Source organism: Rhinolophus sinicus, linkage group LG05, assembly GCF_036562045.2.
Source record: "Rhinolophus sinicus isolate RSC01 linkage group LG05, ASM3656204v1, whole genome shotgun sequence".
NCBI lineage: Eukaryota > Metazoa > Chordata > Mammalia > Chiroptera > Rhinolophidae > Rhinolophus > Rhinolophus sinicus.
In genome coordinates this window covers 137073301-137091644 of record NC_133755.1, presented here as the reverse complement: position 1 = coordinate 137091644, position 18344 = coordinate 137073301, and the positions used below count along the sequence as shown (strand labels likewise).

General features: G+C 40.1%; 1 protein-coding gene across 1 annotated transcript in view; it reads left to right on the top strand.

Annotated features, from left to right (window-relative positions):
• The window catches only part of PDSS2 (decaprenyl diphosphate synthase subunit 2), a 207145-nt gene extending 192671 nt beyond the window's left edge, over positions 1–14474 (top strand). Inside the window, exon 8 of the mRNA XM_019735068.2 lies at positions 13659–14474. Within this exon, the coding sequence (XP_019590627.2) occupies positions 13659–13817 (159 nt within the window). The 3' untranslated portion in view covers positions 13818–14474. The remainder of the gene's footprint in view (positions 1–13658) is intronic.
• Positions 14475–18344: the final 3870 nt, after the last annotated feature.

Below are 18344 nucleotides of genomic sequence, written 5' to 3'. Positions count from 1 at the left end.
TGGTTTTAAGCCTGGAATCTGTCTGGTTTTGCTCACCATCATACCCTGAGGGCCTAACACAGTGCCTGGCACATACAAGGTACCCGGTAAATATTTGTTGAATTAGTGTTGAATGAATGAATGACCAAGATGTGCCAAGTGTTTTTGCCTATATTCTGTGCTTTGAATTCATAAGGCATATTTGACTCCACCTTTGTTCCTCTTATTTCCCCCCACCCAAGTATATTTGTAATCAAATGTTACATCCTCAATGCCTTGCACGCCCTGGGTTGAAATAAAGATTCAATTGGAATAACGTTTTGAATCTTAGTCTAGAAAGCTAACTAAAGATACCCTCCAGGCTGGTTCTGTGGGTGAACGCTCTGCACTGTGGGATCGCTGGATTCAATTATTGCTCCCAGTTTGTGGTATCAGGAGCCACCTGTGCACAGGGAGCCTATATGCCTTTATGTAGAGGATAGAGCCCTCTATCCACACAGAGGAGCCTGTGTAGGCCCCAGAAACAGTTTTAAGTAGAGCTGAAGGGAATACTGTCTCATTCCTTGTCATAAAAACAAACAAACAACAACAACAAAAAGTGGAGAAGCATGGTTTTTCCAAAATTATATTTTTTGAGAGAAAAGAAAGGAAAAAGAGGCACCTCAGTGTAGATGCTGAATACGGTTTTAGTAAGTTAGAAGTCTTTGTCATTATTTAGATTGATATTTACAAACTTATATGCTAATGCTACAACCTGATTTTGGATTTTTGTGATTTCAAGATGTTTGGTCTATCAGAAACTTGTGATTTATTTAGCTGGTACATCTGAAGCCACACCCCCATATTTCCTAAGCTGTGTCTGCAAACACGACTCAGCCTCCCCCCTTACTGGGGAGTGGACCCTGTTCCTTTCCCCGAAGTCCTTGACTTTCCAGCTTGATGAAAGATCTGACCTATTCACCAGATCATAATAAAGCCAAAGATGAATCTCTGAACACTGATTCCTGCGTAGCGCAATGGTGCCCCCTGTGGAAGGTCTCTCTGTTCTAAATCTAAGACAATTACACTCACCTTTATCTGTGAGCCGTTCCTGATGAGATTTGTGTGTACCAGTTAGGAAAGGTTGTAGGCCTTTACACGTGCTGTGATCTCTCTAAGATGCTTGCCATCGTATGCATGTTTTTCAGTATACACTCCGTTTAAGACAGAGACTAAGCACTTTAATCAGGTGTTGCTATCAAATTCTATATCCGAATCCCTTCATTTTGTGGAGAAGAGATCAGATAACCTAACAGGGTTCAGAGTTACTGTCTCACAGAGTCCTGATTCTGCCCCGGTCTGCGGACTCCACCATTCTGCTTCTCATGGTGCTTTAGATGCTCTATCAAAAGAAGTAAGGGAGAATTTGTATGCACTCACCCGTCTTACAAACATCCAGAACAGGGTGTGCGTTACTCTGTGATCTAACATAGTTCTGTTCTCAGAAAGTGAGTATCTAGTAATGACTCACTTAGGATTTATTTTGCTGAACCAGTGCAATGATTATTATGATTTTTTTTTTAAGCTGGTCAGCATTCTTTACTCTTCCAAAAAAGTTGTATAGATATAACCACTTAAAACAAGTTCTCATCACCATTCTTTTGAGGGAGGCAAGGATCTATGTTTGCCTCCCATAACAACATGACAGAGACCGCCTGTGTGTGGCACAGGTGTTAGTCCGGCAGGTCTGATTACCGTTATGTGGCACAGAGAGCACTACCTTTGTTCCATACATTGATTCCACATTTACCCCGCGTCTGATGCAGCCTGCCCGGAAGACATGGCTGATGTATACATTTATTTCATGGTCTTTACTCTCACGAGGTGTAGTTTTTCTGTTGTTTGACATGCTTTCTAGTGATGGAAGTCAGAAATGCGTTTTAAGCTCATCGTGTGTCAGGATGCCTGTTAGGACGTGAGGAATCTAGGCTCATGTGCGTGGTGGTGGTGGTGAAAGTCATTTTGAGGGAAGTGATGCCCAAGTATCAGCATCCAAATACTAATGCAGATGAAAACTGGGACAGAAGGAGGATTTACAAAATATGTAAATAAGATATGGACTCAAGTAACAGAAACCCAGATTTCCTCTTATATTGTTTATGCATTCTTCAAATAACCCCGAGGACTATTTGATACCTACATAATGTGAGTGTTCTTAGCCCACAGTGTTCTCTCTAATTACATAACCAGTATAGTATTTGTCATGAGATTACAGAGCTTACTATTTATTGATTCACTCCTAAAAAAGCTACAGGCAAGAGTGGTTGCTGGCTGCAGTCTACGACCTATGATATGTTTTGCTTGTTAAATTTCTATTACATAGTTTGCGAAAAAGCTTCATGGTCCCAGTTTTGCTCTTTGAATTTCAGTGTGTAGAATTAAGTTCCTCTTTGGAATATGATATCAAAATTAAAAATTAGCTTTGAATCACAATATAGATAAAGCCGTGATTATCTGTAAATCCGTAAATTTTCCTTCAGAAGACGTGAAGCACTGATTGCCTTTCTTAGGGAATAAAGCCTCAATATAATATAATTTCCTAGGTATTTCTAACTTCAGATGCCCAACCTAGCAAATGTTGATGAAAGTTTATAAGCCAACAAATAAATTGTACATTTGTTTCATTTAATTACATTTTGAAGTCGGGCGTATCTGCTCATACCCTGAGCTACAAGTTGACTTCTGTTTCTTTAAGGAGCAAGCACTGCTTTTCCTGAATTCTCTACCCTAGAGTCAACAATTTAGGTCCATTTTGAGTTCGCCAGTAAAATGTTTTTAAATCCATGAAAATATTCCTAAACTATAAATGTATCTAGTTTACAGGTATTTATACATCTAGTAGGGATGCATATTCAGACCTCATTTGTATGAAATGAGTTGTTCGGCTATGTTCAATTCTTCGTGGACAGTAGTCCACAGCATGGACTCATAAATGTACTGAGCTGAGAGGCTGAGCCTCGAAATCAGTCCTGAATTCTCACTCTCATCAGGAGGCCGCACACCATCCAGACTGAGCCTAATAGACACATGTGGAGGAGAGGACAAGGAAAAAATGGAAAGCAAAAGAAAATACCACCTCTGTCTTGATCATGTTTTGTTTGGGTTTTTCTTTTAGAGAGATTAGATTATATTTTAAATGGTCAAGATGATTTGGATATTCATTTCTTAAAAAACAAGCATGTTTCTAATGAGATTTAAAATATTGAAAACACCTTAATGAATCTATGTAAAACCAGTCTGTGAATGTTTATAATTAAAGCGAGGTGCATTGTATAACTGTTACAATGAACCCCACGTTTTGCAATGAACCGCATGTTCCCGTCCTCATCAAACCTTGCATTTGTATGGCATTTTATTGGTGTCAAAGTAATTTCACATATATGTTCATAATAATTCCATGTGGTATAAATATTATCTGTCCAATTTTACAAGTGGAGCGGGGATTAACGTAGTTGCTTTGCCCAGGGTCACTGATGTCCAGGTCCAGCGTTTCCCTCAAGTTAGGTCACTGCCTTTCTACAATTATTTTTCATATTGTAATGAAACACAGCAGAAATGAATTAATCAGTCTTAGGAAGAGAACAACTTATCCCCTTATAAGATAAGAAAAGGTTTCTGTGTGGCTTCATTTGGGAGATTCTGTTCCAAGGTTCTTGAAAGCGACCATGTCTAGAAACAGTGACATTTCATCCCTCCAGTGCCCACCTCTCTCCTCTTACCTCCCATCTCCGCAGGCTTTGGGTGCCAGGACTTGGTAAGGGAAAAGGAGAGCAGTGTAACAAGTGTCACGTATGTCATGCATTCCCCCAGAGCTCTACAGAATGATTTAAATCTGCAAAAGAATAAAGAGAACTTGTTAGAAAGTATTTTATAGCTCAATACAAATTCATATTACAGGAATTTTATAGGCTAATTTACAAAATGAAAATACTTATATTTTATTAGATAATAGTAAAAATGTTAAAGTGTGGGCTTATATTTGTCATTTTGAACTAATTTTTTACTTAATCCTTTATTCAATGTTTTAAAAAGCATATGACAATGACATGAGTGGAACTCCAAGTAACACTACTGCAGTCAGTCTTTGGTTGGGATTTTTAGTAAAAATAAGTTTTTATTATTAAAGATTTAAAGTAAAAACATTAGTTTTGTTTTGTGACTCAGTAGTGGGGGTGATGATATTTGAGTCTTGTTCTGTACCTTTAAAAAAACGTATTATCGGAAGGATATACTTAATCAATTGAGATATTTATGGCTTTTTTCTTAGTAGGAAATGTGGAAATTTTCTGCCTCCAATTCCCATTGACATTTGCTCTACAACCACATGGCACTTTTAGCTGTGGTAGAAAAAAAAATGTATATGTTGTAATGGACGTACATAATTAATCTAATGATGGCTCCAGTTTTCTATCATATCTGAAAATACGGTTTTATCCAAAGGTTTTTGATTGATGTATTTTTTTCAATCTGTGATGTGTGTTTTAAAATTTTGCCCTTGTACGTAGGCATGCAAAGGACATTATTGACATAAATATGTATTCTCTTCTCAAATGAAATTGTGATGCTTTCCATGTCATGTAGAAGTGAAAGAAAGGGCCTTGTAGCAGTGTGGTTAAGAGCAGCAGCTCTTTGGATCTTGACTCCAGCACTTATCTTCTGTGTTACTTTGGGCAACTTACTCTTGCCCAAGTTTGCTCATCTGTAAAATAAGAGCAATAATAGTGCCTACTTCATAGGGCTTTTATGAGAATTGAATGTACGTATCTTCTTCTAAGATGGGTGGATGGATGGATAGACAGACAGATAGACAGATAGATCTTAGAAGAGAAGATATATGTATATCTATCTTCAATCCTCAGAACAGCCCTATAAGGTAGATACTATTATTAATGTATATAACTTATTACAGATATATATGTTATATGTAGATATATCTTAGAACAGTGCTGGGCATACATAAGTACTATATATGGGATTATTTTTGTTATTATTACTATTTTAATATTAGGAAGTACTACCATTCTTATTGTATTTTTGCATGTGAATTCATGTAATTGAGAAAATAACTAAAAATTATATTTCTGTCTCCATCTAACTTTGCCAAAGTAAGATATTTAGTTAAGATCAGTAGATTTTTTTCCCCTACAGGTTCTTGGAAATAATTTGTTACTTTCAGTAAAAAGAAATGCTTTTTATGTTGTTTGCAATACATTTCACATTTTATCATATTAGAGAAAGGTTTTAATTGTAGCTTTTCCTTTTGTTCCAAGTCACATGAGTCAGAAGTTGATAAGACCTTTCGGTTGAAGCACTGTCGGCTAGAATCATGGAGTTGGGTGGGACTGTGGAGGCAGCTTTGTTTCAGCTCCCACATGAGCTAAGAGTTTCATTCATACTTTCTCTAACATACCCATCCGGTCACTGAGGACTTCATTAATAGGGAGTTCACAACTTGTCAAAAATAATTATTCTGTTATTAGAGAACTCTAGTCACTCAAACACTCTACTTGTAATTGAAATCTGCTTCCCAGAACTTCACCTTGTTGCTCTTTGTTCTGTCCCCTGAAGCATATAGAACAGGACTATTCCTTCTTCCATTTAATTGCTGCTTTAGATATTTGAAGATGGCTTTCATATCCTCCTTTAATCTTTTCCTCCAGGTTAAACATTCCTTAGGTGGCATGTTTCCAAATACTTCTGTATCCCAATACTGGACCCAGTCTCTCTTGAATACGCCTCTTACACATGGCAGTGGCACCCAGGACTGAACAGTTTTCTAAACATGAGTTGACCGAGTGCGGTGTGACCGTTCCCACCCGTGTTTTGGAGCTGTGCATTTGTTGATGCTGCAAAGCTTGCATTTGCTTTTTTTTTTTTTCAAATCTACATTGCAGTGTTGGATTATGTAAGGAATGTGGTTATCAAAGATTCTCCGCATTTTTAAACAAGTCACTGCCAAACCAAGGCTTACACTTTTACAGTTAATTTTTGAAAACTAAATGCACAACTGTACAATTATCCCTGTTACATTTCATCTGGGTAGTTTCAGTCGATTGTTCAACATGTCCAAACCATTAATATTTTGATGCTGTCCGTGTGTTAGCTTTCTATCTTGGCTATGTGACATCTGTATATTAAAATTTCATATGCATTTCTTCCCCATCTTCATTGAAGCAATGCATGCAACTGTGCTAAGGGGAAGAAACCAAGTACTGAGTCCTGTAGCACAACACTAGACATCGCGTTTCTGCTCAATATAAATCCACTACTACGTTTTCTAGGAATAGTTGTGTTACATATTCGAATCCATATTACCATATTCTAACCCTGACCCCATTGCTCTGTCTTAATCCATGAAGGACGACGTTTTCAAAATTCTAACATACTCTATCTTTACTGTTTCTGAAAGCTGACAGCCAAGTGGTCATATCAAAAGGAAAATGCGAGTTTTGTCATGACGTCCTCATTGTGAGCCGCCCATCCTGGGACTGTGATCGCCTTTCTTCTAGAGCTCACAAATCACCTATTTAATAGCCTTTTCTGGAATTTTGCCATAGTCGTTCATAAATTTCCTGGCCTGTGTTCCAGAATGTACCTTTGTCCTCATCTTTTCCTTTTGTCCCATGTTGAAAGACATTAGTCATTTGAATCTCCCGTCTCTGAGATTTCTCACAGTCTTTCCGTCGCTGGGAAGCACACTTATGTGCATTCTAAGCATGCAGGAGCAGACAGAGGTGGGTGGATGCCTTTGCAAAGGTGCTCTAGACTGGAAACCGGATCTCCAGAATGAGGAGACAGACAGAGGGGCAGTGCCAGAAGGTGAAAGCCCAACGGAAACATCAGACAAAATGAGTGAGAAAGCTGCTGGAGGGGAGGGGGCTCTTAGGTACTTGTCCTAGTAGATATAGCTTTGCAGTGGGAGGGTGGGTGGTCTTGGAAAGCGAAGGACATCAGAAGGCAGAAGAAAGCCAGGACAGTGGCGTCAGCCAGGGCCTCCCGGACAACTTGTAATGGGCTATTTGAATGCACATTTCGTCCTTAAAGCCCTTTATGGAATTTATTTTAGTCATTATGATTTTTCACTTATTCTTTAGTTCTATTTCCTCTTTATCTTCTCTTCATAATACATCTTTTGCAAATATTTGAGCGTACTTGTTCTCATTGGACACACAGCCTTTACATTTTGAAGCCCCTTATTTTTCCTTCCTCCATTAACCCCTGTCAGTCTTCAGCAGATTCTAACAAGGTTGTTTGTTTCTGAAGATTTTTCTACGAGGAATGGCACTTTAAAAACATTTGTGACAGGTGTCCTGGTGATAATACAGATTTCTGAATGGATTCCCACACAATTTTTACAGCTTTGTACCTCTTCTCTGTCAGCTCCTTCAAATCAGGGGTCTGTCCTGTCTCCACAGTGCTGCTTGGTGCAGACCAGTGCTCAGCCAGGGCTCAGCAGTGTAAGCAGTGATTTGCTCTCCTTTTACTCCTGGGCCTTTTCAAATCTGAGCCCTGAGAGAGCTATAGCCATTTATTTTGGTTTTGTTCATAATTAATTATGGCCACTGTTGGAATTTAGTTTTTCAGAGGCTCCTGTCACCCTTGCACTATATTTCATTTATGATCTCTTGGAATCAGAGTAATCTTTTCACTAATTTTTGCAATGCACTTTAGTAACGTGTAGTCTGGGTGTCCAAAAACCATGCCTACCAGTCCTTTCTTTCCCCGATTCTCATACCAAGATGGCATTACTTGTTTTGCCAGATCACTATCACCTTTCTTTACATCCAATTATGTTGACACAATTAAGCAAGAAGTGCTTCTTCTATCTTTGATACATAAGATTATTAGTCAGCACACCAAGAATTTGTCAACTGTGGAATGGGAGCGTTAGCAAGTATTCAAAGATTGAAGTCCCTTATCATCCTGCGTCTTACCCTTCTGCCAACTTCATACACTCCATTAGGAAAGCATGGTCCACTCCTACCACTGCGCTGGGAGGTATGTGGTCTCTCCCCATGTCAGCCTGGTTTCCATTTGTTTCCTTTTATCCTTATCCAGGTGTTTTCAACCATTAAAAAAAAAAAAAAAAAGCTTTAATATATTGTTTTAGTCTCCCTTATTCTCAATTTTATAGTTTCTTCAGAACAAGGTCTAGTTTGTGTTCCAGACAAGTGTTAGTATCCCCATTGTCTCTAAGCACTGTCTAGTCGGGTGAAAGAACACTTGGGGTTATCCTCAAATCATTTCCGGTGCTGCAGAGTGGAAGAGCTCAGCTTGTGCAGAGATGAAACCAGGCTGTTTCACAAGTTTCTGTGCAGTGTTGTCCACACCACTTAGCCTCTCTCATCCCAGTATCTTCTCCTGCAAAAAGAAGTGAGAAGGTAAGGTTGTGCTTGGGCTTTCCCCTAGGTCTTAAAGTCTTCCTTGGGTTTCACTGGAGAGAAGTGAGTGCTGCCTCCACTTCTCCTAAAGCTGCTTAGACCCCATGGCAGGGGCTGGTGATATTTGAAGAGGACTTTGGAACCAAATAGATTTCAGAGACCTACAATGATTTTCTCGAAAGAGTCTCATAAAGCAACATTTGTCACTGAAAAGGTGTTTAGTAACACCTTTTAACAAATGTTAAATAATAGTGCACTTAACTTTAAGTACTTTGCATCCTGTTCTATTTGTGTTAATATCTTTAATTGGATCGTCTAGCAGGGGATTTGGACTTAATTTATTTCAGTTGATGCCACACTTTACAATTATTCAGTTGACTTAATTAGAGATTTAATTATATTAGTGCCCTAAAGTGCTATGTCAGGGATACAAAACACAGACTAATAATTCACCTTTTTGTATTTTTGTGTTGTTTACTCTACAGCTGAAGTGTTTTTCAAACCGTAGGGGCCAAAGTGGGCACACTAGCGCTTCTAGCCACATCCTAATATGAAAAATTCTGTCAATGCATTATTTGGGCTTTGCCCAGACAAAATGTAGGTGAAAGCAAAAGTGGAAGGAATTTTTTTTTTTAATTGTGGTCGTTTCTCTTGCAGCTATGAGAACCAAAGCCATAGGTGCAATTCCTCTGTGTTCCCTCTGTTTAACCCTTTCTGGTTCTACAGCCCGTCTCACAGGTGGTCCTGAGAGGCAGTGTTTCTCTCTGTATCTCCAGCCCCTGCTATATACCTAGGCCATATAGGTGCCCAACAAATGCTTGTTGAATTGAATTTAGATCATGGTAACAACAGCAAGTTGGAAGTGTGGCAGAAACAGTATAAACCTAACAGAACTATTTTAAAATAAAATAAAATACATGTTCCAACGAATGAGGTACTCGCAAATCTGGCTAATCATTGGGATGACCTAAGAAGCCTTTAGGAACTTATTCCTGGAGTCCATCTCCAAGAACGGGTCTAGATCAAGTTCGCTGGGTGAATCTTATGGTCAGCCAAGTTGGGGAATCCCAGCTTAATGTGGTTTTGTTACAGTTAATTTACAAAGGACAAGGTTGTCTTGTCAGGATAGACCCACTGCCTATTCTAATTTTCAGTAAAAATGAATCTCATTTAAGGTTTATTAATTATATCTAAAGGATTTCCTTAGAACCAATAGTTTATGTAGTTGGTGGAAGTGTTTACAGATGTCTATGAGGAAAAATACCTTCCATGAAGAATTAGATTACTGGTGAGTCATGAAATGTGCCTTTTACATATGGAAGCAATAAGGTCCCTTGATATGCAAAGCCCTGTGAGCCCACCTCTATGGGGAGAGCAAAGCTGAGTATTAACTGAAAGTAAAACAGTCATTGGGTGAGAGAAATTAACTCTTTCAGGACTTGAGTAACTTTTAGTGTTGTCTTCCTGGGTGCTGTCTTTTCCTAATCTGAATTACCCTTCATCATAGGGTTAAATACCACATAATCCACTATCAAATATTAAAGTGAGCCTAGCTGAATAAAGTTTATAGACTAACAAACTAAATGAAACCATCAGAGAAATGCAGAATGTAGAACATTGTACAGCACAGCCTGGTCCTTTCAAAATAGCAATGCAATAGTGGGGACAAAAGATTAAAGTGTCAGAGCAAATGAATGCAATTATGAAGCAGGATTGGTCATGGTTTGGAACTAAAAGGGCTGAGAAAGACATGTGGTGCCAATTGGGGAAATTTACATGTGGACTACATATTAGATAATACTAGAGAATTATTGTGAACTTTCCTAGCTGTGATCATGGCATTCAGGTTATGTAGGGGGGTGTTCTTAGGAGAGGCATGTCAAAACAAGGGTGAAGCACCCTGTTTTCCATGGTGTGTCCAAGCCACGTCCTGTCAGCTCAGAGCCTATTGATAAACATTCAAGAATTTTGTGATCCCTTAGCCCTTGGTAGCTTGAAACCCAATAATGGGAGAATTCATACCACAAAAGTCTGCAAATGCTGCAAATAGAGCTTTTTTCCCTCCCCTGGAGAGCTCATTCCAGTATACCACTGCCCTCAGCTTGTTTTCAAATGGTTCAGAAAATACACATATACAAGTAGATAGAGAGAAAATTGGCAAAATATTAACAGTTGTTGAATCTGGTTAGAAGATATTCATTGCTCTAGTCTAGGAGTCAGCAGACTTTTCTGTGAAGGCCAAAATGTAAATATTTGAGGCTTTGCAGGTCATGGTCTCTGTGGCAGCTACTCAACCCTACAGCTAGCTCTGTATTACAGCATGAAAGCAGCCTGAGACAATACTTAAATAAATGCGCATCGTTATGTTCCAACAAAACTTTATAAAAACGGCCATAGTTTGGCTGCTCCTGTGCTAGTCTGTCAATTTTTCTGTGCTTTTAAAATATTTGATAATTCTGCCTTTGTCCGCAGTACCTGTTGACCAGCAGTCTGTGGGCTGGAAGGGAAAGGTGCAGGTGGATGGACAAAACGAAAAAATGACTAATGAAATATTTGATAATAAAAAAAAAAAATTTTTAATGAAGGTCAGATTTCTTAGCCTGGTTCTCAGAGCCCTCCCTCCCTGATCCCCTAACACCTACTCCTGCAGCCTGTGTCACACCAACCTGGTTTTCTTCCCTGGACACTGCTCTCTGGTCTCCTCTGTGCCGTTGCTCAAGCTACTGTCTTTCGCAGTGATTCCCTTTTGCTACCCCAGCGCCATAACTACTTATCAACATTCTCAAGACACGCCTCAAGTCCTGCTTTGTAAGGCCTTCTTGAATCTCTTCTAATTAAAGTTGATCTCTCATTTCTCTGATTATCTATAGTCCTACTTTGTACCTTGGTTTTGCTGCTTTTCACAGTATACCTTTAATTAGTTCCTGATCCATAAAACAGAGAAGGATCATTATGCTCTTTACTCATAATAGGTGCTCAATATTTGCAAATTGAAATCCATTCGTGCAGATAGCCACATGCCAGCAGGTTCCAAGCTAGAAGCCTAGAATAGAGAATATTGACCTAATTTAGATTTGGGGGAATTAAAGATAATGAAACTACGGGGCATATTTTTTTTCTTTTCGCTTTTAATATTGAAGGCTGGTCTGGTCCACGTGTGGCTACATCAAGCTAAAACAGACGGAATCTTGGTAGATGGGGTGGCTGTCTTGGCAGGAGCTGAGGGCTTCAGGAGGAAGAAGAATTAAGTTGTTGTGAACATCTGTCGTGTTTTGGCTGGCAGGGCTCTGCTGTCTCATGGAGTGCCCCCAACAGTCCTGCAAGGGGCTGATGTTATCTCCAGTTAGAACTCAGAGCAGTGAAATCGCTTCCCTAAGATTATAAAGCTAGAATGAGAGTTTGAATCTGGCTGCCTCTGATACCCACCACGATTTTAGTGTCTTCGTGCATTCATTGATTGGCAAGAGACCAGGGAACCCCAGGCTGAAAGAGTTCATATGCAGTGCGGAAATATCTGCGGAGTGCTGAGAGTCTGGCGCAGTACAGTATTAAGTGCTGCTGGATGGGGTGTTAGAAACACCTGGCTTCTGATCTCAGCTTTGCCACTATCCGTCTATAATTTTAGGTGAACTTCTCTGGACCTGTGTTGTGTCATCTCTATAATTAGAGGAATAAACCAGGTTATTTCTTTTATTCCTTTATGTTTCATGCATTATGAGTGGTTTAAAGTCTAATGAAGAGATAGATACGTGAATTAAGAATTAAAATACAACACTGTAATAATGCTGTACTCCAGCTATGCAGAGGGTACCCCAGGGGCACCGAGGACGAGCAGCACCTAGATCCTGAGGGCTGTCATCCTAGCTGAGTGCACTGCACACAGTGGAATTTGGGGAGCTTGATGGTGGGGATGCAGACAGTCTCAGGGGAGATGAGAGCTGCAAGTAGTCTCCCTAAATACGTGATGAAAGGGGGAAACTGATGGATTCCAGGGGCACAGAACTGGTGATAGGAAGACTCTGTAGGAGACGATTGCAAAGAAGTAACCCAGACGAGGGATGATGGCAGCCTGAACTAATGTGATGCAATGAGAACGAAGAGTGGAGGATACGCATATATTTGAGAGCTCTAAAGGAGATGGAATGGCTAAGACTTAGTGACTGTATCAGTCCAAATGGCTGCAGACAGCCTCACAATCTGTGGCTTCCAACCACGAGGATGTGTTTCTTGCCCACACTACATGTCGTGTACAGATTAGAGAGGCATCATGGCGGCTCATTGTGGTCACTCTGGGATCCAGGCTGAGGAGCTTCAACAGTAAGGCTGGTTGACGACATGCCAGAGGAAAGGCTCTGGAGGGACTCCCGTGGACAGTTGAAGGCTGCAGCCCAGAAGTGGCATGCATCATTCACAACTCATGGTCTAGAACTTGTCGCTTGGCCCCACCCAATCTCTGGGGGTCAGAAAGTTCAGTCATGAGTAAACAAACTGGTACTGCCGTGGTGCCTGAGAGGATATGAGGGATGAAGGAGGACTCCCAGGTTTCCGATTTAGAGAGTGAGGTGGACATTTGAGGTATTCACTGAGAAAGAGAAGATGGAATCAGCCAGGGGAAGGCGGACAGACCAAAAAATTACAAATCTTTTTCAGCTCGGAAGTATAACCATTTTATTGGTTCTTTCCTTTTGTCAAAGAGAGGGATTGGAGATCAACTGTTTGTTGGCAAGAGTTTATTCTTTACAACGGATGTGTTAGTTCATTCTTCCCAGACAAATAAAGTCTTTTAGTTTTAAAAATATAGTGTTCAGTTTTAAAAATGTAGTGGCTGTCTTGAGTTTTCACATGGACTATTATGTCAACATACTGTGTAAAACACATAAGTGATTAGCTAGGATGTTAATGAATCCTTCCCCACATAAGAAGATCAGGCTGCTGAATTCAAAATGCCGGAGATGTAAATGCCCTCCACCTTCAGTACCTCCATCCCCCGGAAGGGCACATTTCCTCATATCAAGGGGTAGGAGGAGGTGTAATTAGGCTGATTGGAGCTTATTGTGCTTCGAAGCGCAGACAGAGCAGCCTCAGCAAACGTTAGAACCTGGAGATCTTCAGGGAATGATGTCCTCTTTACCTCAAAAGAACGTAGCAGAAACAAGGAATCTCTATCGTTTCTCCCCTTCTTTGTTTTTCACCTCCCCTCCCCAATTTAACTGTGGTACCTTAAAAACTGACTTTTATTGTGTATTTGTTTCTTAACAGTTGCGAGAAACAATCAAAGCTGGCAAAGGTGTGACTTCAGCTATTGACCTGTGTCGTTACCATGGAAACAAGGCACTGGAGGCCCTGGAGAGCTTTCCTCCCTCGGAGGCCAGATCTGCTTTAGAAAACATTGTGTTTGCTGTGACCAGATTTTCGTGACACCAAATCAAAAAGATATTGTTCAGTAGCTGAAAAAACTGAGGAATGAGGTGATCGGGAGAGCTTTCATAAGGAAATACCTAAATTTATTAATGACTTTCAAAACATACACTTTTTTTTTTCTTCCTTTTATCACACTGTTAAATGAATACTGCCTTCTTTTTGGAACTGCTGCAAACAAATTTAGAAGAAAAAAAAGGTCAAGTAGTTTTCACTTGTCACGCCAGAAGCACACTTGAGGCTGCAGTAGCAGAAATAATTAATGAGATTCGTTCCTGTGACCTCAGCAAATGGACAGGAAATAAGTCCTTATTGATTGGACCGAGCCAGGGATGGCGCCAGGGCGGTGGCCTGTGGTTTCCTTCTAGAGAGGACAGAGCAAGCTGGAAGCTGCAGGTGTCAAGAGAAACACGGTCAATGCCAGCCAGGGAGGACTGTCAATCAAAAACCAGTGACCAATTTGTCATAACAGAAGGGAGTTCAATGATTAAGAAAAAATTATGCTTTGTCTTCTTGCAATTGTGTCTCTGTATTTGTAGATACAGTATGAATATACTTTGTGTTTCATGGTTTTTGTAAGATTTGGGGGTGGGGGATTGTTGGGGAAAAAAATACCAAATATTTGAAGTAGGAGATTAAATGGTTATCAAACGTTAACTTGCTTGTAGTAGGAATTGCATTTTTCTTTCTTAAAAAGCAATTTTTTAAAACCCTTTTTAAAGAACCAAACTTAAAAAATCTGAACAAGATACTTTTTTCAAGTAAAATGCATTTTATTTGTAATACTTTGGTGTAGACAATACCTTGAATTTTTACAAGTTTCAGATATATAATTGTACTGGGGAATTCATTGGCAATGCCTTTTTTTTTTTTTTTTTAACTTCAGAATGTCAAATTTTGGTCTTGAACCAGACATCCAGTTACAGAAAGAATATAAGCAATCTCACAGGCCTGCAATCGGACACTGTCTCTGTGTGGTTCATAGGAGATGGTTTTGCGGTTTGCATGCATGCAATATGAGAACACCGTTGACAAGAAGGCTGAGTTTACATAAATTATCTAGATTGAGACTCAGCTACCTTTCTTCCTTATGTGGTGTAATTACAGCCCTATCTGGAGACAGCGGACACAGCAAACAGATTTTATTACCTTGTTCACTCAAACACTAAGTGGAGTTATTTTAGTAAAATTCCTCCCCCCAAAAGTTACAAAACCATCTTATCAGCATGAGGCCTGCAATGAGGAGAAAATATAAAGAGGTTGAGGTATCGAGTTATGAAATATTTTTAAGTATACTTGAAATATTATAATTGTACAGTTTATGCTATTACAATTTGAGGGCCTGTAGATTTACCTTAAGAGAACTCTCCTCTGTTTGAAATGTCTTTTCTCACAGAAATTGGCTTAATTAGTAACTGTGGTTAGACGCTTTACATTGGATTAGCTTTTAATCATTAACTTCCCCAGAGGAGGAGTCGTACTTGGTGTTCTCTGGGTGTGCAGGAACGTAAGCAAGCTGCTGGTTTTATGAAGCAGGTGGCCGAGTCTGGCAGGGCACAGAGCAAGATCCTAGGGGCTCTTCTGATTCTCGTTTAGCAGCTGGTTTGTTGTGTTACCTTAAACAAGTCACTTCCCTCTAATCCTCAGTTCCCTCATCTGTAAAGTAAGGTTAAATGACGGAGTGCATGAAGTCCCTTTCAGCTTTTTCTTATTTTCTAGTTTGTCATTTCTGACGTCTAGATAACAAAGATGCTACGTGACGTTACAGGACAAAGGGAGGTGAAACCCAAAGAGAGGCTCTGAAGGAACGCAGAACACTTACTGGCAGACGTCTTGCTAAGCTGCCTCACAGGTGACCTAACAGATTCCCAGCTCTCCTCTGTGTTACTTGTAATCCTGGACTCCTGTCCCAACACACACCTTTCTGCTTTCTTTGGGACCTTTCCTATCGCCCTCATTGCTGAGTGGCACAGCTCTGCTCCGCCCACAGGGGTACCTGGCTTCTGTCTTCAGGTCTCACTTAGCAGAGCTCACTTCCTCAGCTTCTTGGCACGCTTGTTAAACCTCAATTGGTTAAGTCACTCCTAAGTATTAAATACTGGTAGCCCTTCTCCATGCCCCTTCTTCAGGGATATTTTATGTATTAACTCATTAAGTGCTTATAATTTCAGACAATCGCTAGGGAGAAGTTTGGGGCACCAAGAAAGTCTTACTCACATTCCTCAAGGCCCACTGCCTGGGTACGGCCAGGGATGTACTGAGTAGGCAGAGTGAGTGACCTTAGAATGTCTCCTTCACCCACTCTCTGTCACTGCCCCCCACCCCAGTTTCTTGCTAGAGGGAAGAATTCATTCATTAACCATTATCCTGCTTCACTCCACCTGGTCGCCCCGACTTGTGAGCTGGCTCCGCCAAACCTCGCTCCCTGCAGGCTCCTGAACCCACCTGCACTCTCCTCCCTATCAGTTTTTTCTATATTAAGTGAAATAAAGACTGCGTTAGTGAGGGCTTGTGTTAAGGGCCTTAATTATTCTATCTTGTTGGAATCCCGTGACCACTCTCTAGGGCTACAAATCGCCCCCCACTTACAGAAAGAACCACCTCTGAGGGCTTGCCCTCATGCTCCATCTCCGCACTGAGAGTCTTTCCAGGTAGTACAGTAGTACCTCAGTTTTCAAACGTCTCCATTGACGAATGTTTCGGTTTACGAACGCCATAAATTTTATGGATCTATGGTATCGTTAGATAGTAAAATTCATGCTAAATTTGCAGTTTTAGGGTTTGATTTTAAAGATCTGGAACGGATTAATCCATTTTGCATTACTTTCTGTGGGGAAACCGTGCCTCAGTTTTCAAACGTGCCATAATTCAAACAATCTTCCTTAACGGATTACTTTCAAAAACCGAGGTACCACTGTATCTCTTTCTCTCTTCTTTTGCTTCTCTTTCCAAATAAGACTTTTTTCTCCTTTCCAAAAAATCTCGAGCCTATAGCCTCCTATCTCCTTCACTTTCCTATTCTTGAATTTTCAGTATCTCTTCTGCTGACTGAATGTGCTCAGTTCACTCTGTCCCTAAAATAAAATTCCTCCCTTCGCCAAGTTTATCCTTCCACCTCCACTTTCTCCCTCCCAGCTTTACCAACACATTTTCTTGCAGTCAGTCTATCGACTCCTTAATCCTTGCAATTGGTCATTCACTCCCAGGTCCCCATCTAGACCAGTACCAGCCCGAAGAATGCTTGCTGAACAAATCGGGTCGCCCCTGCACTCTTCCACGAGACAGCCTTCTTACGGCCCAGAGATGGCCAGCTTGCATGCAGACTCCACAGCATTTCGTGTTGCTAACCGAAACTTCCGGCTGGCGCCCGCCACCCATCTCTGTTCTGGTTCTTCCCTTCTTCTCTGACTACCCTTCCTTCGAGTCTGACACATCTCTTAGTCCCACCCATAGAAACATTCTAAACATTTAAATTCTATTTCCCCAGAAACTACAAAGCAGTTTTTTGACCCACTAACTCCTCTTCCTTTAAATTTCCCAACTTAGAAAAACTGTTTCCTGGCATAAAAAACAAACAAACCAGTATCAGTTAGATATTGATTAGATAGTGAGGTATTTGCCATTCACAATTAGTTACTTTGAAAACAGATGAGGATTATGATTATCATTAAACTTTGTTGTAAGTTGTATCCGATGATAACACTAAATCCTCTTCATCTTTTCTTGCTCGTATAATGCGGTTATCTAGTCACATATAAAAATAAATTATCAGTGACTTGTTTGCCCATCCAGGTCTCATTCTCCAGTGCATGATACGCGATCTTATCTGTGACAATGTTATTGCTATGGCCCAGGGTGGGGATGACAGCTACACACGTGGGGTAAAAGAAATACACAGCGCATTGAACTCAGGTGACCAGAAAGTAATCTGAACAATCCTCCATATGCTCTCCTTTCAAAATTTGACAAGTTGCTATAACATAGATCTCTTTGAGCAAGCAGGTGTGGGGAATTGTGTTTAATCAACAAAATTGCAGATAAAGGATACTTCTTTTTCGTTTTTTTTTAAGACTCTAGCTAATCAAAGCGTTCCTTTTCAGAAAACCCTTTTCAATCTCCTTCCTAAAGTTCCTAGTTGCAGGAAGATCCTTTTCTGCCTCTTCGTTTGTTATCCCACTGAAATCCTATTGTTAAGATCTCCATTCTGACCAATAGAAGATCGAAGATTTATCTGTAGAATCTGTAATGACTATCTCTCAATCTAGAGAATGGCAAGCCACAAAAAGCACAAAAAGGCAAAGATGGATTTGAGTTGGTTTTTTAATCCATTTAACTGTGAGGACACAATTGTCATTCCTTTATTATTGATAGTTTTTATTATTGTTAATCATATTTTAGTAATAATAAAGTTATTTGCACTTTCTTTTGAAAACACAAAGGAAGCTAACAAGATAATCATTTACCTCCTCTTTCCTACTTTCAGTCCCAAATCCCTTCTAAAATTAACTGTTTTATTCTTTCAGAATG